At 41.1% G+C, this 19,465-nt stretch overlaps 1 protein-coding gene across 1 annotated transcript in view; it reads right to left on the bottom strand.

Annotated features, from left to right (window-relative positions):
- Positions 1–19,465, bottom strand: part of SLC49A4 (solute carrier family 49 member 4) — a 111,174-nt gene that overhangs the window by 22,281 nt on the left and 69,428 nt on the right. The window contains exons 5-6 of the mRNA XM_062208890.1: positions 14,291–14,399; positions 2,088–2,155 (exon numbers count right to left, since the gene is read on the bottom strand). Coding sequence (XP_062064874.1) covers positions 2,088–2,155; positions 14,291–14,399 — 177 coding nt within the window. The remainder of the gene's footprint in view (positions 1–2,087; positions 2,156–14,290; positions 14,400–19,465) is intronic.

The following is a 19,465-nucleotide window of genomic DNA, read 5'->3' as shown; positions in this document are numbered from 1 at the left end:
AGAGTCTTGTGATTTTATATAATTTATTCTGTCCCTTCAGGATTATTATTATAGAAAAGCTAATCCCATCCAAAATATAACACCATGTTATCTTCATTTTGAATTTTTTAAAATTGATTTTCATTTCTATTGTAATTATGTGGTTGTCCTTCTAATCCTATCCTTTGTTTTGTGTTTGTTTAACATGATATGGTTTATCATGTTTGGCAGCATTTCCTAGACTGAAATGACTTCCTGTGGTAGCTGATGCTATCTTTTGATATGAAAAAACTGATGCACTTGTGCCCAGTGATTGTTGTCATATTTGCAAGCTCTCAAGCAGAGAATTCTATGTACTCGGAAAAAGTTCCATGGCTTGATACAAATATTCTTCAAGAAAATTAAAACAAACAAAAAACCTGCTTGAGTTCCATACTTAGCAAATACTTTTCTGATTTACATTTTGGAATAATGTATAAAGTTATTCATCAGCTAGGTAGATAACAAGATCTGAGAGACTAAAACAGCTTTCTGATACAGACCAGAGTTGAACTGCAAAAAGGTTCCATCCTGTGATCACATGAGAAGGAACAGACCACTGAGGTCTCATGTGTTTGGTCCTTTAAAATGAACTGGCACCACGAAACAATATTGTTAGGAGCAAAGCAGTACCTGAATAGTGACCTCTAGCAACACATTCCCCCAAAAAATCACCCCCAGCATTCATGTCGACAGGAGAGTCTGTTCTAGAAAATTCTAAAAATGGAGTTATGAGAATAATTCTGAAATTGGTTTTAGGCCTAGGAGATTACCTAAAATCGATTTCAGATCCAAGAACAAGGGCAGTATTTTGTAGAACTTCCATTACAACAAATTAAAAGCAGAAATGTCCTCGATGTAATTTTCCCCTCTACTGGTATCTATATTTAGCTAAAACTAAGGGGCTGCAGAAAGAAAAGGGGAAAGGAGCATGTGCAATGCCATTTCTGATGCATAATGGCTCTCTCTGACCTATTTGGTGCTCAGAATAGGATATGATCAATGATGACTCACTATAATTGGCTTGGAGGTTTAATTAGAAAAATTAAGTGTGATTCTTGTCAGAATGTGACAGGTCAATGTAGTTGAGTACCAGTGAACTGACTTCCTCCAAACAGCATTCTCTTTACCTGGCCTTTTTAGATTTAGCTTTTATTTTCCTAACTTATAAAAACCTCAAATAAAGTGATTTAGAAGTTACAGTGTCAATTCATTCTTTTATTATCCCAGAAACACCATGCACGCTATCTGGTCTAGATATAATATCCTGTGACAATGTCAATTATGTTTAAGTATTTAAATATTGAGGTGATTTACATATCTTATTTGATCTCCCCAAATATGTAATTAGATTCTCCTCTTCCTGGTTAAGTCGATTGCCTAAATTTTATTTCTGATTAAACAGGGTAAAATGACTTGGGACGTGAATGAATATTACCTCTTTGGAAACACTCAGAGTAATTCTATAGGCAGTCACCTACAAGAGTGACATTTTTGTTCTTCTCTTTTTTTAGAATAAATGAGGCCTTTCTTCTTTTCTAATTCATTCTAAAAATGTGTTGTCACAACAGATTAGGATCAGAGGGAGGCTGATGGGACGGGAAGTCTTTATGGACATTTTTCATCAAAACGAGGTAACCACAGAAAGAGCAGGAATACGTATCTGCAGACCAGGAGACTCTCTTCACGGAAAGTTCTAGAGATGCTTGTGTCAATGATTCAATTCTTCTCTATTCTCGATAACTATCAGTTTGCCTTTGTTATTTTATCCCCTTCCTTTGGTTCCTTTTGTAGATGTTGTTCTTTGATAATCCAGGGAGATGCAGCCTGACTACACTGAAAACACATTGCAAACACATTTTAGGAAGGACTACTCCTGAGGAGGCTTCCTGTGGCGACAGATTCTATCTACTGCATGTGAACTTTCTTGCAGCTTGAACAAAGGGCCTTTTTCTGACCTTTGCCTTTTCTACTTCTGTTATTTTAATGTTTGACTTTAGGGGAGTCTATTCCTCTCTGGGCTTTGTTCCTCTTCTGTCTCTCACATATTTAATATAAAATATCCTCACCTTGCCATAGCTATCCCAACAACACAGCCTCCAACTATGGACCAAAATCCAATCCAGCCAGCATCTACCTGTTTAAAAAAAATAGCAGATACATTTAATTCAGGATTATCATGTTGCAATTTAGAAAGAATGAAAAGAAACCCTTTATTATTAGTAGTGAATGACAACAAATCTAGAAACACTATTTAAGAAGATGGATAAAACAAAAGGATTCACTGTGTAACTAATATAAACTTACCTAAATATGTATTTGGTTAACTGTTTGTGAAACAGTTAAGTCAACACAATTATCCATGTCATCAAACAAGCATCCTTCAGGTATGCACCACATACTAACATGGAACTAGGGTCGCTGAGGAAGATGGGAGGAGGACAGCAGATGACCGCTGACCTCCGGAAGTGTACACGTAACTAAGTACATGAAACTACTAAGAGATGATTAGTGCTAGAACATCTGGCCACAATTAAAATGCATTAAGGGATGAGGGGGAGGGAGGGAGGGTGGGAGAGACAGATGAGGCTGAGCAAGAGAGGACAGAGAGAGAGGAAGGCTGAGGCCGCTTTTCAATGTGCAGCTTGTTGTTCTCCTGAGAAAACATCTCCAGTCCTGATATTTACTAGCTTTGCGACCCTCAGTAAACTCTCTTCTTACCTATGAAGTGGATTAAATGAGATAAGTCGTGTACAGGACTAGACCAGGGGCCAGCACACAGGAAGTGCTCAGTTATTGTCAGCTGCTGTTATTAGCTGCTGATGTTTTCCATCTATCTTATCTCTTTCCTACCTCTGTGGCCACATTTTTTTAGTGCAATCTACAAATGCTGCCTACATTTCCTTATCACTCATTTGAAGGGCAGAAAGACTCAGAAAGAGGGACAGGTAGAGACAGAGAGATTTCCCATCTGCTGGTGCACTCTCCAAATGCCTGCAAGAGCCAGGGCTGCAATAGCCAGGCCAAAGCCAGGAGCCCAGAACTCCATCCGAGCCTCCCAAATAGGTGATGGGGGCCCAGGCACTTGAGCAATCATCCGCTGCCTTCCCAGGTGCATTAGCAGGAAGCTGGACTGGAAGCAGAGCAGCCAGGACTTAAACAGGGCTCTCTGATATGGGATGCAGGCATCCTAAGCGGTGGTTTAACCCACTGTGCCACAACATGTGCCCCACATGCATGCACTTTAACCTTATTTAGGACTTAGCTTCTGCCTCAGTGCCCACTCTAACTTTCAGTTTCCAGCTCAGTGGAATGGGATCATAAAGTTTTTCTCAAGACTAAGTAAGTGAATAAATGTAAAGTGCTCAATAAATACTAGTTGTTACCACTGAAATTCTAAGTCTCCCTAACAATATTGCTGCATTTCGACTCCTCTTTCCCCTTCCTGCAACCACCACTCTTGCTTAGTACATTATTTTTACATCTGGACTCATGCGATAGCTTCTTCAGTCGTCTTCTCAGTCTGTTTTCCCCACTACTGCCAGAATAATTTCCTCCAGCATTCCACTTCCCTGCTCAGAAACAGTTCCCGGCTCTCCTTAGGGCAAAGCACAGACTGGACCTAGCACTTGAAGTTTCCCAAACTAACTTCTGTTTTTCATTGTTTATTTGAGTCACATTTTTCACTACACTTGTGACAGGGATTGCCAGTTATCTTCTTCTACCCGAGGAATTAGCCAGATCACATGTCCCTGCTCCCATCTGGTGCGAGCGACCATGCGACCAAGTCCTCAGTAACGGAGGCTAGCAGGAGTGAGGTGTGTCCTTCTCGGTCAGAAGGTGGCTGATAGCTGTATGCCTCCTCCATGCTCACTTTCTCTTTCTGCCAGTACAATCTGGCTGTGGTCACACACCTGCACCCATGCATATAACGACAAGGTCTTAAGGGACAGAAGAGCCACAAAGTGGAAGCAGCCTAGACCTCGAAGTCAGCAGGCAGGAAATACTTGCCCAAACTGTGGACAACTGTCCCACATCACGACACACATTGTCTTAGATTGCTGCATGGACAAGAGAGAAATTTCTTCTGAAGTCAGAATTTTGGGTATCTACTCACATCAACTTAGCCCACTCTAAGTAATACAATAGTCTTATACAAGTCTTTTCTTCTCCCAGCATTTACTGTCAGAAGCAAACAAAAACGCCTTTTGTGAGAAAGATAATATCTCAACACTTAAATTATCCTTATAGTTTATCATAAAAATGGCACCTGGGACAAGAGGATTCTCTGTCCTGCAGGGCTTTGTCTCTCATTGCAGGGCACCTAAGTACATTATCTGGCCTACTTACTGCTACCGGCCCCCACAAGCTTCTCAATCAACACCAGGTGGCATGGGGCCCTGCACCAGACTACGGACTGCTGTGTGTCTGGCTACACTGATGCTGGTCCATTCAGGCCATTCTGTACCTTTCTGCTTCCCTTGTTTTCCCTTGCTTTTCACTTCAGTTAATATAATTCGGCCTGATGATTATCTTAACATTTTTCTCCCATCATTTTTTGGCTGTCATTTAATTTTAAATTTCACTTCATTGAATGCCTGGCAGGATTCACGGTTTCTGTGGCTCTCAGAGTTTGGAAGGGCTTCGTAGTGGTTACAAGAGAAGCGCTGATCTGCAGAAGCAGCGTCATTTGAACGGTGCTGCCCTCATCACGACTGAGCGCACTCGGAATTCCTGTATCCAGTGGGAACGCTCCAGGAAGGCTTTCTCCTTAGGCTGGGGTACTGCTGTGAACTAAAAGTTGGCTTTCCTGGCCGGCACCGTGGCTCAACAGGCTAATCCTCCACCTTGCGGCGCCGGCACACCGGGTTCTAGTCCCGGTCGGGGCAGCGATCCTGTCCCGGTTGCCCCTCTTCCAGGCCAGCTCTCTGCTGTGGCCAGGGAGTGCAGTGGAGGATGGCGCAAGTGTTTGGGTTCTGCACCCCATGGGAGACCAGGAGAGGCACCTGGCACCTGCCATCGGAACAGCGCGGTGCGCCAGCCGCAGCGCGCTACCGCGGCGGCCATTGGAGGGTGAACCAACGGCAAAAGGAAGACCTTTCTCTCTGTCTCTCTCTCACTGTCCACTCTGCCTGTCAAAAAAAAAAAAAAAAAAAAAAAAAAAAGTTGGCTTTCCCCCAGATCCACGCGTCGGAACTTCATCCCCAGTGTGACAATGTTAAGAGGTGGGGACTTCAGGAGGGCTGATGTCTCCAGGGCTCTGCCTTCGTGACACCGGCGTCCTAACAAAAGACGGGCAGGGGGTGCCTTGCCCCTCCTGCACGTGAAGGTACCACGGGGAGGAGGTGTCCATCTCGGGAGCCCCGGTGAGTCCTCCCCACTTACCAAATCTGCTGTCACTTGGGTCTTGGCCTGCCCGGCCTCCAGAACTGTGAAGAACAGTTTTCTGACGTTTATAAATTACCCGGAAAATGCACTTTGTGATAGCAGCCTGAACACACCGGGACAGTAGGTGATTAGGCACAGTAGGTGATTAGGATTAATATTCAGGTTGAGGACTAGAAATCTGGAGGAAAACTATCTGAAGGCACCCAAAGGCCAACAAGGCAATCTAGAATTAGGGAGCCATGATGGGAAAGAACTCAGCAGACAGAAGCCTCGGATGAGACACACCAGCTTCTGGCACCTGGAGATCATTTCCTTTGGGAGCATCTGCTGGTTTCAGAGGGGTGGTTAAGCGGTTGAGAAGTTATCGATGGCTTCACTGAACTAGGAAAGAAAAAAGTAGGAGTTCAGGGCTCGCTGTGGGTGAGGTGGCCTTGTGGAAACTCCAGGCCTTCCCTGAGGAGTAGGGAAAACAAGGCGCACCTCTGAATGATCTCAGCCCGAGACCAGATGGAGGAGACCCATAAGGTCCTGCCAGTAAAAATGTCGGTTCACTCTGGAGGAGAATAATATCACCTCGAAGATTAAATTATCTCTGCAGCTTTCACGTGCTGTGTGTATTACCCAGTCCAGAAGAAATGCACACAGGAAGAGGTAAGAACACATGACTAACACCAAAAATACAGACAGTCCCACAGAGGATCCAGCTAAAGGAATTATGAGATACAAATTTTGAATAACTATTTTTAATAGGTCAAAAGATAAAAGAGCATTTTTATAGAAATTTGTAAGCTAAACAAAGAAAAAAATAGAAATTTTGCAACTTAAAAACGCCGTAATGGAAATGAGCTACAAGATGAATTTTATAGCAGATTAGAGCTCAACACAGAAGCAGTAAAAGGTTAGATAAGTTAGCACCTGAAGCAAGAAAGGTAAAGGGATAGAAACTTCAAAGAGAGTAAGAGACACAGGGCACACAGTGTAAAGGTATAACACATATGGTCAGATTTCCCTAAAAGAGATGGAGAGAATTCCTCCGGCTTGCGGTGCCGGCACACCGGGTTCTAGTCCCGGTACGGGCGCCGGATTCTATCCCGGTTGCCCCTCTTCCAGGCCAGCTCTCTGCTGTGGCCAGGGAGTGCAGTGGAGGATGGCGCAAGTGCTTGGGTCCTGCACCCCATGGGAGACCAGGATAAGTACCTGGCTCCTGCCATCGGATCAGCGCAGTATGCTGGCCGCAGCGCGCCAGCCGCGACGGCCATTGGAGGGTGAACCAATGGCAAAAGGAAGACCTTTTTCCCTGTCTCTCTCTCTCACTGTCCACTCTGCCTGTCAAAAAAACAAAACAAAACAAAACAAAAAAACCAACTTAAGCTTTGATGAGATTCTAGTCAAGATGTTCAGAACCAGGTAAGAGACATCAAGCCTAGATGCAAGAATTTCACTACACCCAGGACAGAATAAATTTTAAAAAAGATTACAACCTAGTTATGTGACAGTAAAACCACCAAATGGGGCTGGTGTTCTAGCACAGCTGGTTGAACTGCTGCCTGCAGTTCCGGCATCCCATATGGGCGCTGGTTTTCATCCTGGCTGCTCCACTTTCAATCCAGCTCCTTGCTAGTGTCTTGAGAAAGCAGCAGAAGATAGCCTAAGTCCTTGGGCCCCTGTACTGGCTTAGGAGACCTGGATGAAGCTCCTGGCTCCTGGTTTCATTCTGGCCCAACCCAGGCCTTATGGCCATTTGGGGAGTGAACCAGTGGATGGAAGATCTCTCTGTGTCTCTTCTCTCTCTCTGTAACTCTGCCTTTCAAATAAATAAGTAGTGCCAGCCAACAATTCTATGCCCAATAACAAAAAACTTCAAAAAATGAAGGTGAAATAAAAACATTTTCAGACCAAAATAACTGACAAAATAAAAAAGGAAACCTCAAACAATAGAAACTGTCACCAGCCTATCTTTATAACAAACAAAAACCCTAAGGGTGTTCGTTCCTTCCTCCCTCCCTCCCTCCCTCCCTCCCTTCCTCCCTTCCTTCCTTCCCTCCCTCCCTCCCTCCCTCCCTCTCTCTCTCTCTTTCTAGATTTATTTATTTATTTGAAAGGCAGAGTTACAGAGAGGCAGACGCAGAGAGACAGAGAGAGAGAGATCTTCCATTAGCTGGTTCACTCCCCAGATGGCTGCAAGGGCCGGAGCTGGGTTGATCCGAAAGCAGGAGCCAGGAGCTTCTGAATCTGGGTTTCCCACGTGGGTGCAGGAGCCCAAGCACTTGGGCTGTCTTCTACTGCTTTCCCAGGCCATAGCAGAGAGCTGGATCAGAAGTGGAGCAGCTGGGACTTGAACTGGCACCCATATGGTGGCTTCACCTGCTATGCCACAGTGCCAGCCCCAAGAGTATTCTTTCAACAGAAGAAAAATGATTATAGATGGGAGAGTGAAGATAAAAAGATCAAGTATAATGAGCAAACATGAAGGTGAATCTAAATGAGCAATAGGTGTATACATAATAAGAATAATGTCTTAGGAAGTTAAAATACATGACAATAACAGCAGAAATGATTGGAAAGGTTTAAAAGAAATCAAAAAATTCTAAGAATCTCTCTTGGGCTATAATGGAAAAGATAAAAGTTCTAATTTGTAATAGAGATTGATAAATCTATTTTTCTAGGGTAACCACTAAATAGTAAAAAGGTCTGAAAGTACAAATCTAATAGAGGGGGCAAAATGGAATTAAAATAATACTTAATTGATCCATAAGAAAGTAAGAAAGAAAAAGGACAGAATGACTAAGCAAAATGAAAACCAGTGGTAAGATGGTAGATTTAGACCCAAATTTACCAGTAACTGCATTATTTGTAAATGTGCTAAATGTTCCAATTAAATAACAGAGATTATCAGACTGAATTAAAGGAAAATGTAATATGATGCTTATAAGAAGTGTATCTAAAGAAAGTTTGAAAGCAAAACATGTAAAAAGATATGCCATGTGTACCCTAAAGAAAGCTGGTGCATTAAGGCAAAAAGCATCATCAGAAATACAGTACTTCATTTACATAAATGAGTTAACTCCCTGGTAAGATACAACAGTTCTAGACTTATGTGCATGTACTTACATAGTCTTAAAACATATATAAAGCAAATATTGATAGAAATAAAAGAGAAAAATGGGCAAATTCATAATAATGTGTGAGATTTTAACACACCTCTCTCAGTAACTGACAAAGTAAGCAGGCAAAAATGAGTGAAAATATACAAGATGTGAACACACACAGTTAAAAGAACTTATCTGATAACTCAAACACTATACTCAAGAATTATAGAACACAATTGATCACAGGGTCAATACATTTGAAAATACTGTAATCACAGAAAATGTCCTAAGACCACATTTCTGTACTTTAGTTAGAAATTTAAAAAAAAAGAACTAAAGAATCTTCATCAGTCTGTAGATTAAGAAACGTCCCTCTAAATAACCAACTCATGGTTCAGAGAAGAAATCACTATGAAAATTAGAAAATATTTTAAATTAAATAATAAAAACATTGGAAAAACTTAGATAAAATAAAGGTTTGTGAAAAAGAAATGTATATCTTTTTTTTTTTTTTTGACAGGCAGAGTTAGATAGTGACAGAGAGAGAGAGAAAGGTCTTCCTTCCGCTGGTTCACCCCCAAATGGCTGCTATGGCCGTCGCGCTGCGCCAATCCAAAGCCAGGAGCCAGGTGCTCCCCCCTGGTCTCCCATGCGGGTGCAGGGCCCAAGGACTTGGGGCATCTTCCACTGCCCTCCTGGGCCACAGCAGAGAGCCGGAATGGAAGAGGAGCAACCGGGACAGAATCCGGCGCCCCAACCAGGACTAGAACCCAGGTTGCCGGCGCCGCAGGCAGAGGATTAGCCTAGTGAGCCACAGCAGCAGCCAAGAAATGTAGATCTTAAAATGAATATATTACAAAAGAAAATCTAAAATTCAAGTATGTTCATAGGCATTAATATAAAAAAAAAAGAAAAAGTAGAGGAAGTAACTTCCCTCCAAAAAAATAGAACAATATAAAATCACAAATCAATGAAACAATAAAGATACATTCGTTAAAAAGCCACTATGAAACTGTTAAAAAAAATGAATATACAGATGAGCAATATCTGGATTGACCTAATAAAATAAGACTGCAGATACTGTAATAACTTTTGCCAATAAATTTGAGATAAATTATTTTGAGATAAAATGGACAAATTCTAGAACAACTTATCCAAATTGGTACAATAATTAATAGGAAATCTAGGAAATTTTATGACTAACGAAGAAATTAATTCCTACTTTACATCTTTTCACAAAGAAACCTAGATAGCTTCATCAACAAACCCTATGAAATATTTAGGGAAAAACAAAAGATCAAAACCACCAATCTTACACAAGCTCTTCCAATGACAGAAAAAGAAGGAATCTTTAAGTTTTTTAAAAAAATGAGTACAACTTTGATAAGTACAATTGACAAGGATAGGACTTGAGAGGAAAATTATGGTTATCTCATTCGTGAATTTAACTGCAAAAGATATGAACAAACTGAATCCACTCATTTACAAAACAAGGGTAATTATCACTAGCAAACTGGATTTAGTACTGGAATGCATGGTGGTTTAACATTTAGTAATAGTAAATGCAATCTGTCACATAAAAAGGTTAAAAAAGAAAAATCACATGATCATCTCAGTGTCGAGTTTTAGTGATGGTATTTTTCAAATCTATTTGTCAATAGTCACAATTGATAGCACTATAAAATGTACAGAGGCTAAAATACTTATGGGTATATTAATAAAATAAGTGAGTATAACAAAGTTGTTTGATACAAGGTCAGCTGTATTTCAATTACTTGCACATATCAGATGTATTTCCATATGCTAATCAAAACTAGAAAATAAAAATGTAAAGTTACCAATTATAACAGCTTATAAAAGTATAACATATCTGGGAGTAAATCTAATAAATATATAGAGGAAATCTTTGCAGAAAATTATATAGCATTATCCAGAGACACTGGACCTAAATAAATAAGAAATGCAATGATCATAGTTTGAAAAACTCAATATTACAACAAAGCTATCTCAAATTGATATATAAGTCAAAAATATTCTAATCAAAATCCTAATAAAGGGGAACATTTACTCTTCTAGGTACCTAAACTTACAATGCTAAAACAATAAGAAAATTTGATATTGGCACAAAGGTAGACAAATAGACTAAAGGAAAACAAATCTAGAAACACATGTGCATAACAAAGGGACTTGGTTATGACAAAGATGATGGCAGAAAGCAGTGGAGAAAAAAATGATCTTTTCAAAAACTGAAACTAGGTTAAAGGATATCCATATGAGAGAAAAGAAACTTAATCCCCACCTACAAAAAGCACAAAATCAACTCTAGGTTTAAATGTGACAGTAAAATGACAAAGCCCAATAACAGCTCTGTCCAACAGAATTTTTTTTTAAAGATTTATTTATTTATTTGAAAGTCAGAGTTACAAAGAGAGAGAAGGAGAGGCAGAGAGAGAGAGAGAGAGAGAGAGGTCTTCCATCTGCTGGTTCATTCCCCAATTGGCCGCAATAGTGGAGCTGTGCTGATCCGAAGCCAGGAACCAGGAGCTTCCTCTGGGTCTCCCACGTGGGTGCAGGGGCCAAGGACTTGGGCCATCTCCTACTGCTTTCCCAGGCCATAGCAGAGAGCTGGACTGGAAGAGGAGCAGCCGGGACGTGAACTGGCGTCCATATGGGATGCCAGCACTGCATCTATTGGGGGATGGCCCCCAACAGAACTTTCTGTGATGATATAAATGTTCTCTATCTACACTGTCCAGTACAATATGGCAGTCACTAGTCACATGAGATTACTGAGTGCTTGGAGTGACAGTACAACTGAGAAGGGGAATTTTAAATTTTATTTTATTTTTTAAAAGATTTACTTGGCTGGTGCCACGGCTCAATAGGCTAATCCTCCATCTGCGGCGCCGGCACGCTGGGTTCTAGTCCCGGTCGGAGTGCCAGATTCTGTCCCGGTTGCTCCTCTTCCAGTCCAGCTCTCTGCTATGGCCTGGGAAGGCAGTGGAGGATGGCCCAAGTCCTTGGGCCCTGCACCCACATGGGAGACCAGGAGAAGCACCTGGCTCCTGGCTTCGGATCAGCGAAGGGGGTGAACCAATGGCAAAAGAAGACCTTTCTCTCTGTCTCTCTCTCACTATCCACTCTGCCTGTCAAAAAAAAAGATTTACTTGTTGGGGTTGGTGCTGTGGCATAATGGGTTAAAGCAGCCACCTGCAGTGCTGGCATCCCATATGGGCACCAGTTCGAGTGCTGGCTGCTCCTCTTCTATCCAGCTCTCTGCTTATGTCCTGGGAAAGCAGTGAAAGATGGCTCAAGTTCTTAGGCCCCTGCACCCTCAAGGGAGACCAGATGAAGCTCCTGGCTCCCGGCTTCATCTGCTCCAGCTCCAGCCATAAGGCCAGTGAACCAGCAGAGGGAAGACTCTCTCTCTGCCTCTGCCTCTCTGTAACTCTACCTTTCAAATAAATAAATAAATAAATACATCTTTTCTAAATTTATTATTTATTAAAGAGAAAGATCTTTTCTTCTTTCTTGTATTAGTCTCCATCTGCTAATTCCAACACCTAGACTGACAGTTATTTTTCTACTGACTGCTCTTTAATTAAAAAAAAAAAAAGTCACATTTACCTGCTTCTTTGCATGTCTAAAGTGTGTGTTTGTATATCTTATTTTACCTTTATTTGTTTGACACAGACAAGAGATACACAGATAGGCAGAGAGAGAGAGAGAGACAGACAGGCAGGCAAGTAAACAGAGCTCCTGTATGCTGGTTCATTCCCTAACCGCCTGCAATGGCCAGGACCGGGCCAAGTTGAAGCTGGGAGATACGCACAACACCCTCAATCCGGTTCTCTCGTGTGGGTGGCAAGGAACCCACTCCTTGAGCCATTGCCTGCTGCCTCCCAAGGTGTGCATTAGCAGGAAGTTGGAACTGGCAGTGGAGCCAGGACTGGAACCCAGGCACTCACCTATGGGATGCGGGTGTCCCTAGCAGCATGTTAACTACTAGGCCAGAGCCTGCCCTCTGTGTTTCAGTTGTATGCTGTATGCTGTGGGGGATACAATGCAGAGATTCTGGGTTTTTTGACTCTCTCTAAAATGGTTGGTTTTTGTCCTCGTAGGCAATCAATGACTAGCTGATCTCCTTGAGCTTGTCCAGGCTTCATTCTGTGCTTTATTGGCATAAATAAGTAGAAACTAAGGTGCTTCTCAAGCTGATCTCACTCTCCAAGATGTCTCCTCTGAAGAACTGTGTCAGGGCTTGGTTTAGGTTTTGGTTATGATGGGTCTAACTAGAGTGGGCCTTATTCCATCTAGGGCATGGCTTTTTTTTTTTTTAAGATTTATTTGAAAGGCAGAGTGGCACACACACACACACACACAGAGAGAGAGAGAGAGAGAGAGTGAGTGAGCGAGCACCTGGAACTTCATGTGGGCCACTCTCCTATGTGAGTGCAGGGGCCTGAGTACTTGGGCCGTCTTCCACTGCTTTCCCAGCACATTGGCAGGGAGCTGGATTAGAAGCAGAGCGGCTGGGAATCTAATCTGCACTCTGATTTGGGATGCCAGTGCTTAGCCTACTGCACCGTGCTGGCCCCTAGGGCATGACCCATGATTCCATAGCTTGATCTCCCTGCTGGCTCAGCAGGGGCACAGGGCATTACAAGTGTGAATGAGGTACCACTGCTCTGGCTGGCCCAGACCTTGAACTTGACCATGATCGTCCCACAGCAGTCTTCCTGCTAAGCCTCTAGTGGCTTTGCCCTTTTTAAGTGCTGCTCATTCCTCAACCAAGGCTTACTGGGGACCCCACGGTCTTCTGAGGGGCTTCCATCTGCACAGCTCTCTTTGATACTGTCATAAAGAAAAGGGTACCCCAAGAGTGGGCAAGAGACCCTAACCCCAACCCTATGTCTCAAAAAAGGATATTCAAACACTTGAAAAACAAAACAGGGAAGTCATTACAATGACGCAGAACTGCACAGCCATCAGCATGACTAAGATTACAAAGGCTGACAATGCCACAAGACCAAGTGCTTGTAATGGTGTGGAACAAGGAGAAATTGCTGTTACTGCTGGCAGGGCCATGTATGGATGCAAACACCTTGTACAAAGTTGGTATCATCTATCAACATGAGAATACAACGAGAACCAGCAACTGCACAGCTACAATCCCATACACCTAACAGAAATGTGTAACAGGTGTATCAAGAGAACATTCACAAAGCACTGTGACAGTCAAAAATGGTAAACAATACAAATATTTGTCAAAAGTAAAAGGGAGACATTGCTATTTATTAATACAATAGAGTACCATATCTCACCAGTGTGACAGACTTCCCCCAATTGCTCCCCAACTTTCTCTCCACCCCTTCTACCATGCTGAAGCACAGTGAAAGAATGGATGGCATCGAAAGTAGTAAGATGGTTCTTATGAAAGAAATGAGACCAGAGACAAAGTAAGGAACTAAGATGCAGGGGTAGTTAGGTATTTGATGAGAGTCTTTTAATCTTTATAAAGTATGAGGCAAGGATAAAGGATAGACTCAGCAAAACTAAGATTTCCCTCCCCACCCCCATTTTTCAGTCTTATTAGCAACACACAAATAAAAGTGAAATTCATGGTTGTTATTAAAATCAACATTTTTAATTGTTCCATAAGAATCTTGTATTTGCAACACTAATATAGGACAAAGCTTTATCTAGTCCTTGCAGCTAAAACTAAGAGCATGTAAGCAGTATTTACAAATGAAATGAACTGAAATATTCACAACACATAAAGAAGTAATACTTACTTGGCTGACATGTACTGGTGTTAGAATTAAGTCCAGCACTCCAGACCAGCCAGCAAATACACCAAATGGTATGGCATATGCTAAAGCAATCATCAAAAATCTCAAATTGCTGTAAAAGAGAAATAAAATAAAACAATTATAAACCAAAAATCTAGAATTTGAACCTTACTCATGAAAAGTTAAGTCATGAGGAAACTGAAACTGTTAATGAATTCAACCTCCAGGGGCAGGCACTGTATTGCAATGGCTTACGCAGCTGCTTGGAATGCCTGCATCCCATACCAAACCTGGGTTTGGGTCCCCCATCCAGTTTGCTGCTAGTGTGTACCCTGGAAGGTAGCAGATGATGACTCAACTGTTTGGGTTCCTGCCACCCATGCGGGAGACCCAGATGGAGTTCCTGGCTTCTGGCTTTGGCCTGGCCCAGCCCAGCAGCCTGGTGTGGGCATTTGGGGAGTGAAGCAGCTAACAGATGGAAGATCTCTGTCTCTATTACTCTGCCTTTCAAATAAAAAATAAACTTAAAAAATAAATTCAAGCTTCTTCAAATATTTTTCAAGAATATTTTTGTTCAAATTTTTTAAAATGCCAATTTTACTTTATTATATCGACGAATTAGCATCACTGTATTATAGAATGAGTAGGTGGTAGGGAATTCAGTTAAAAAACAAAAAGCTCTCATTTGAAAGCAAAAATTACTGTTTTTCCTTATGAATAAGACAGAGAGGATAACCTAAGATTAAAGACATACATATAATATGCTAGCTTTTATACATTTAGGAAATGGTTTTAATTTTTATAATTTTTAAAGGTTTATTTATTTATTTGAAAATCAGAGTTATAAAGAAGGAGAGAGAGAGATTTTCTATCTGCTGGTTCACTCCCCAGATGGTCACAAGAACCAGGGAGGGCCAAGGCGAAGCCAAGAGCCAGTAGCTTCATCTGGGTCTCTCACGTGGGTGTGGGGGCCCAAGCACTTGGGCCATCCTCCACTGCTTTTCCCAGAACATTAGCAGGAAGCTGTATCAGAAGTGAAGCAGGTGGGATACTAACCAGCACATTATTTTTGTTTTATTATTAAAAGTCTATATTAATGCATTTTTCAATAGGCATTACTATTCAAATGGCTCAAAACTAAAAAGTTATGAAAATATGAGGGGAAATTTGTTTTCTTACTCCTGTTTTCTCCTTCTCAAAATTACAAGTGTTACCAGTTTCTTGGGTAAATGCCCAAAAATATATCATAAATACACAAGCTAGTAAAAATATATAGACATATGTGCTTTCCCAGGCTTTTTATAAAAATACTGCATTCGAGCATTTGTGAACTTCACTGCAATTTTAATGCAATAGATCTTAGAGCTCTTTCTATCAATAATACATAAAGATTCTTCCTCATTCTTTCTTATGGTATTCTACCATGTCAATGTATCTATATTTATTTAACCAGAAAGATGAGGATACTTCAAAAAGTTCATGGAGAACAATTATAATACAAGCTTATTTTGGTGCAAAAAAGTGAAATCCATGCATAAAGAGGCATCTTTAAAAAGCTTATGGAGGCCGGCACCGAGGCTTAACAGGCTAATCCTCCGCCTTGCGGCGCTGGCACACCAGGTTCTAGTCCCGGTCAGGGTGCCGGATTCTATCCCGGTTGCCCCTCTTCCAGGCCAGCTCTCTGCTATGGCCCGGGAAGGCAGTGGAGGATGGCCCAAGAGCTTGGGCCCTGTACCCGCATGGGAGACCAGGAGAAGCACCTGGCTCCTGGCTTTGGATCAGCGAGATGCGCCGGCCGCAGCGGCCATTGGAGGGTGAATCAACGGCAAAAAGGAAGACCTTTCTCTCTCTCACTATCCACTCTGCTTGTCAAAAAAAAAAAAAAAAAAAAAAAAAGCAGCTTATGGAAAATGTGTATTATGAAAAAGATACAAGGATTTTGAAATTTTTTTGTGTCCAAATAAACTTAAGTCCTTTTCCACAAGTGTTGAAATACCCTTGCGTGTATGTGTATGTGTGTACATATAATTTTGTTCTTTTGCTCGTATAAACAGTCACTTTGCCTATGTGCTAGTATAACCTGTGTGATCAATTCCTAGACATACATCTGCTTTATCAAAGAGCATATGTATTTGTAATTTTCAGATATCGCTCACTGACCTTCATATCTGAAATTATGTGCCTGTGCACCTAGCAAAATGGCTAGAATAAAACCAGTCATAACACTAAAACCTGACAAGGAAGTGCAAAAGCTGCAAGACCCACATAACGCTCACAGTAATAACAAATGGTTTGACGACTCAGGAAAACAGTTTGGCAGATATTATCTTTAATAAGTAAACGTGCTACTTTCATGCAATCTCACAATTGCATTCCTGGGCATTTATTCCAGAGAAATGAAAATTAATGTTTATATAAAACCTTGTATACAAAAGTTTATGGCAACTCAACTCTAATAGCCAAAAGCTAGAAACAACCCAGATAGCATTCAAGGTGAATGGATAAACAAACTGGGAACATCCATATCATGCAACGCTACCCAGCAATAAAAAGAATGAACCTGGCTGACTCTTAAAAGGCCAAAATCCTATGTACTTTATATTATTCCATTTACACAACTTTCTTGAAATGACAAAATTACAGTAATAGAGAACATATTAGTGTCCACCAAGAATTAAGGAGTAGGGTGGGTGGAAGGAGGTGTGGCCACACAAGGGCAGTAACAGGGATGCCGGGTTGGTTGGAGATGTTCTCTGTGGTGAATGCATCAGGTCAGTTTTCTGGCTGTGATAAAGAGTTATCTTTGTATTATTTCTTATACTGCATGTGCATCTACAATGATCTCAAAAGAAAAAGCTTAACTAAAAAAAAAAAATCTAATGAAAATCAGATAGCATTTACAATAGCTATTTTTTCAAAAAAACTATGAAGTATTTAGGAATAAACCAGGAAGACCCAAGACTTATGGAGGAAGAAAATAAAGTAACTTATTATCTAATTAAGGACACAGACGACAATCTAAATAGATGGAGAGACAGTCCATGCTGCTAATCCACCCAAATTATTCTATAAATTCAGTGCAATCACAATAGAAATTTCAGCTGGGGCCGGCATTGTGGTATGGTGGATAAAGCCACCACCTGCCATGCAGGCATCCGATATAGGTGCTGGTTCAAGTTTTGGATGCTCCACTTCTAATCCAGCTCCCTGCTAATGCTCCTGGGAAACCAATGGAGGATGGGCCAAGTGCTTTGGTCCCTGCACTCATGTGGGAGACCCAGAAGAAGCACCTAGTTTCTGGCTTCGGTTTGGCTCAGCTCTGTCTGTCCAGAAAGTGAACCAGCAAATGGAAGATTTCTCTCTGTCTCTTCCTCTGTCTCTCTGTAACTCTGCCTTTCAAAGAAGTAAATAAATCTTTAATAAAGAAAATTTTGGGTGTATTTTTTTCTAGAAACTCAAGAAATATGCTCCAAAATTTATACAGAAGAATAAATGTCCTGAAGGACGAAGTCCTTGTCCTATCAGACGTTAACACAAACTGCACGGCCAGAGTAACAAAAATGTGTGGTACTGGAGAACAGAGAGCCAAGACACAGAAACGTGATCTACAGCGAAGGTGGCTACAAAACAACTAGCTAAGGACTGTCCGTCAATAGTGCCAGTCAACATTCTATGGAGAAAAGAAACCTTCCTACAACATTTGGTGAACGTAACATAATAAGGAAGATTCTATGAAGGGTGAAAACCAAATTGTGAAAGATAAAACGAAAGAGATACTAATTAAGGAATCCCCCTGGCAAAATTGATAGGCAGCTGACAGAATTGAGAGTAGATATGTGAAATTTTAGAAGTCAAAAAGGATCTGTACTATGAAAAGCATTAAGAAAAAAAGAAACTATCATTAAGAAATGGTAAGAAGTTATGAACAGGAATTTACAGTAGATGGAAACTAAAAGGCTAGCAATCTTGGAAGAATATGAAACTTAATCACAAAATACAAATTATACAAAAGATATATTAGTTATTAGACTGACAAAAATAAAAATGACAGAAACTGCTAAGTTTGGTGGGCATTTTTGAGAGCAATCTGGCAGCATTTGGCAAATTAAGTTTAGAATCTCCTCTGCACTAGCAGACTGCTCGCAGACATTCTCCAAGGACATTCTCAGGTCTGGTGAGGTATGTGAGGATGTCCCTGCAGTGGTGTTTGTGGCGACCAAGAACTAGAGGCAATCTGTGTACACAACAGGAGTAGGCGTATAAAATATGATAGATGGATACCACGGAGGACAAAGAACCAGGCGAATGAACACGGGGCAACATGCATTTTAAAAGCAGTGTGCTGATACTGCAAAATGAGAGCTATCCAGACACCATGTGCCTCCTGAGGGGAGAAGGCATACCACTGATGAAGGAGTCACGTAAAACAAAAACAAACCAAAAATAAAACTCGAGTCAGAACAAAGCTCTGACCAACAATTTATAGGAAATAAAAAAGGCAGATAAACATATCAAACTACACAAAGAGGCAAACTACAAAATCCAGATCTTCAGGATAAGAGAGCTCCTCAAGAAATAAATTACAATGAAAGAGAGCGAGAGCGCGAGCGCGAGCGCGAGCGAGAGCGAGAGCGAGAGAGAGAGAGAGAGAGAAGTGAAACCCACAGGCTACAAACCCTTGGGGCAATTGCAATGTGTGGACCTAATCTGGATTCTGATTCTTGGATTCTGATTCAAACTACTAAAAAAAAGTTATGAGACATCAGGAAAATTAAACATTTATTAGATATTAGCAAACTATTATTTAACAGTTTTTAGATAGGATAATGATAGTATACTTATGTTAAATAGAATCTGTATATTTTTGACATATGTTGAAATCTTTCTGGGCAAAATGATTTGTCACCTGAGATTTTCTTTGTGATACAAGAAGAGGGGAAATGCATATAGCAGAGATCAAACAAGATTAGTTGCCAATTGATAATTGTTGATAATGAGTTATGGGGCTTTGTGGGGTTATTCTACTTTTGATTACTATTGTAGCATTTCAAAATGGAAAGTTTAAAAAACCCACATAATGTTTGGTGAAAAAAGTCCAACAGAAATACATAATATGCCATCACTCAGATAAGTTAGACATAGATGCACACAAATAACACTTGCATTACTATAGCAAAG

The sequence above is a fragment of the Lepus europaeus genome, chromosome 2 (genome assembly GCF_033115175.1).
Source record: "Lepus europaeus isolate LE1 chromosome 2, mLepTim1.pri, whole genome shotgun sequence".
Taxonomy (NCBI): Eukaryota; Metazoa; Chordata; class Mammalia; order Lagomorpha; family Leporidae; genus Lepus; species Lepus europaeus.
The sequence above is the reverse complement of the archived record's forward strand: the minus strand, read 5'-3'. Positions and strand labels throughout refer to the sequence as shown.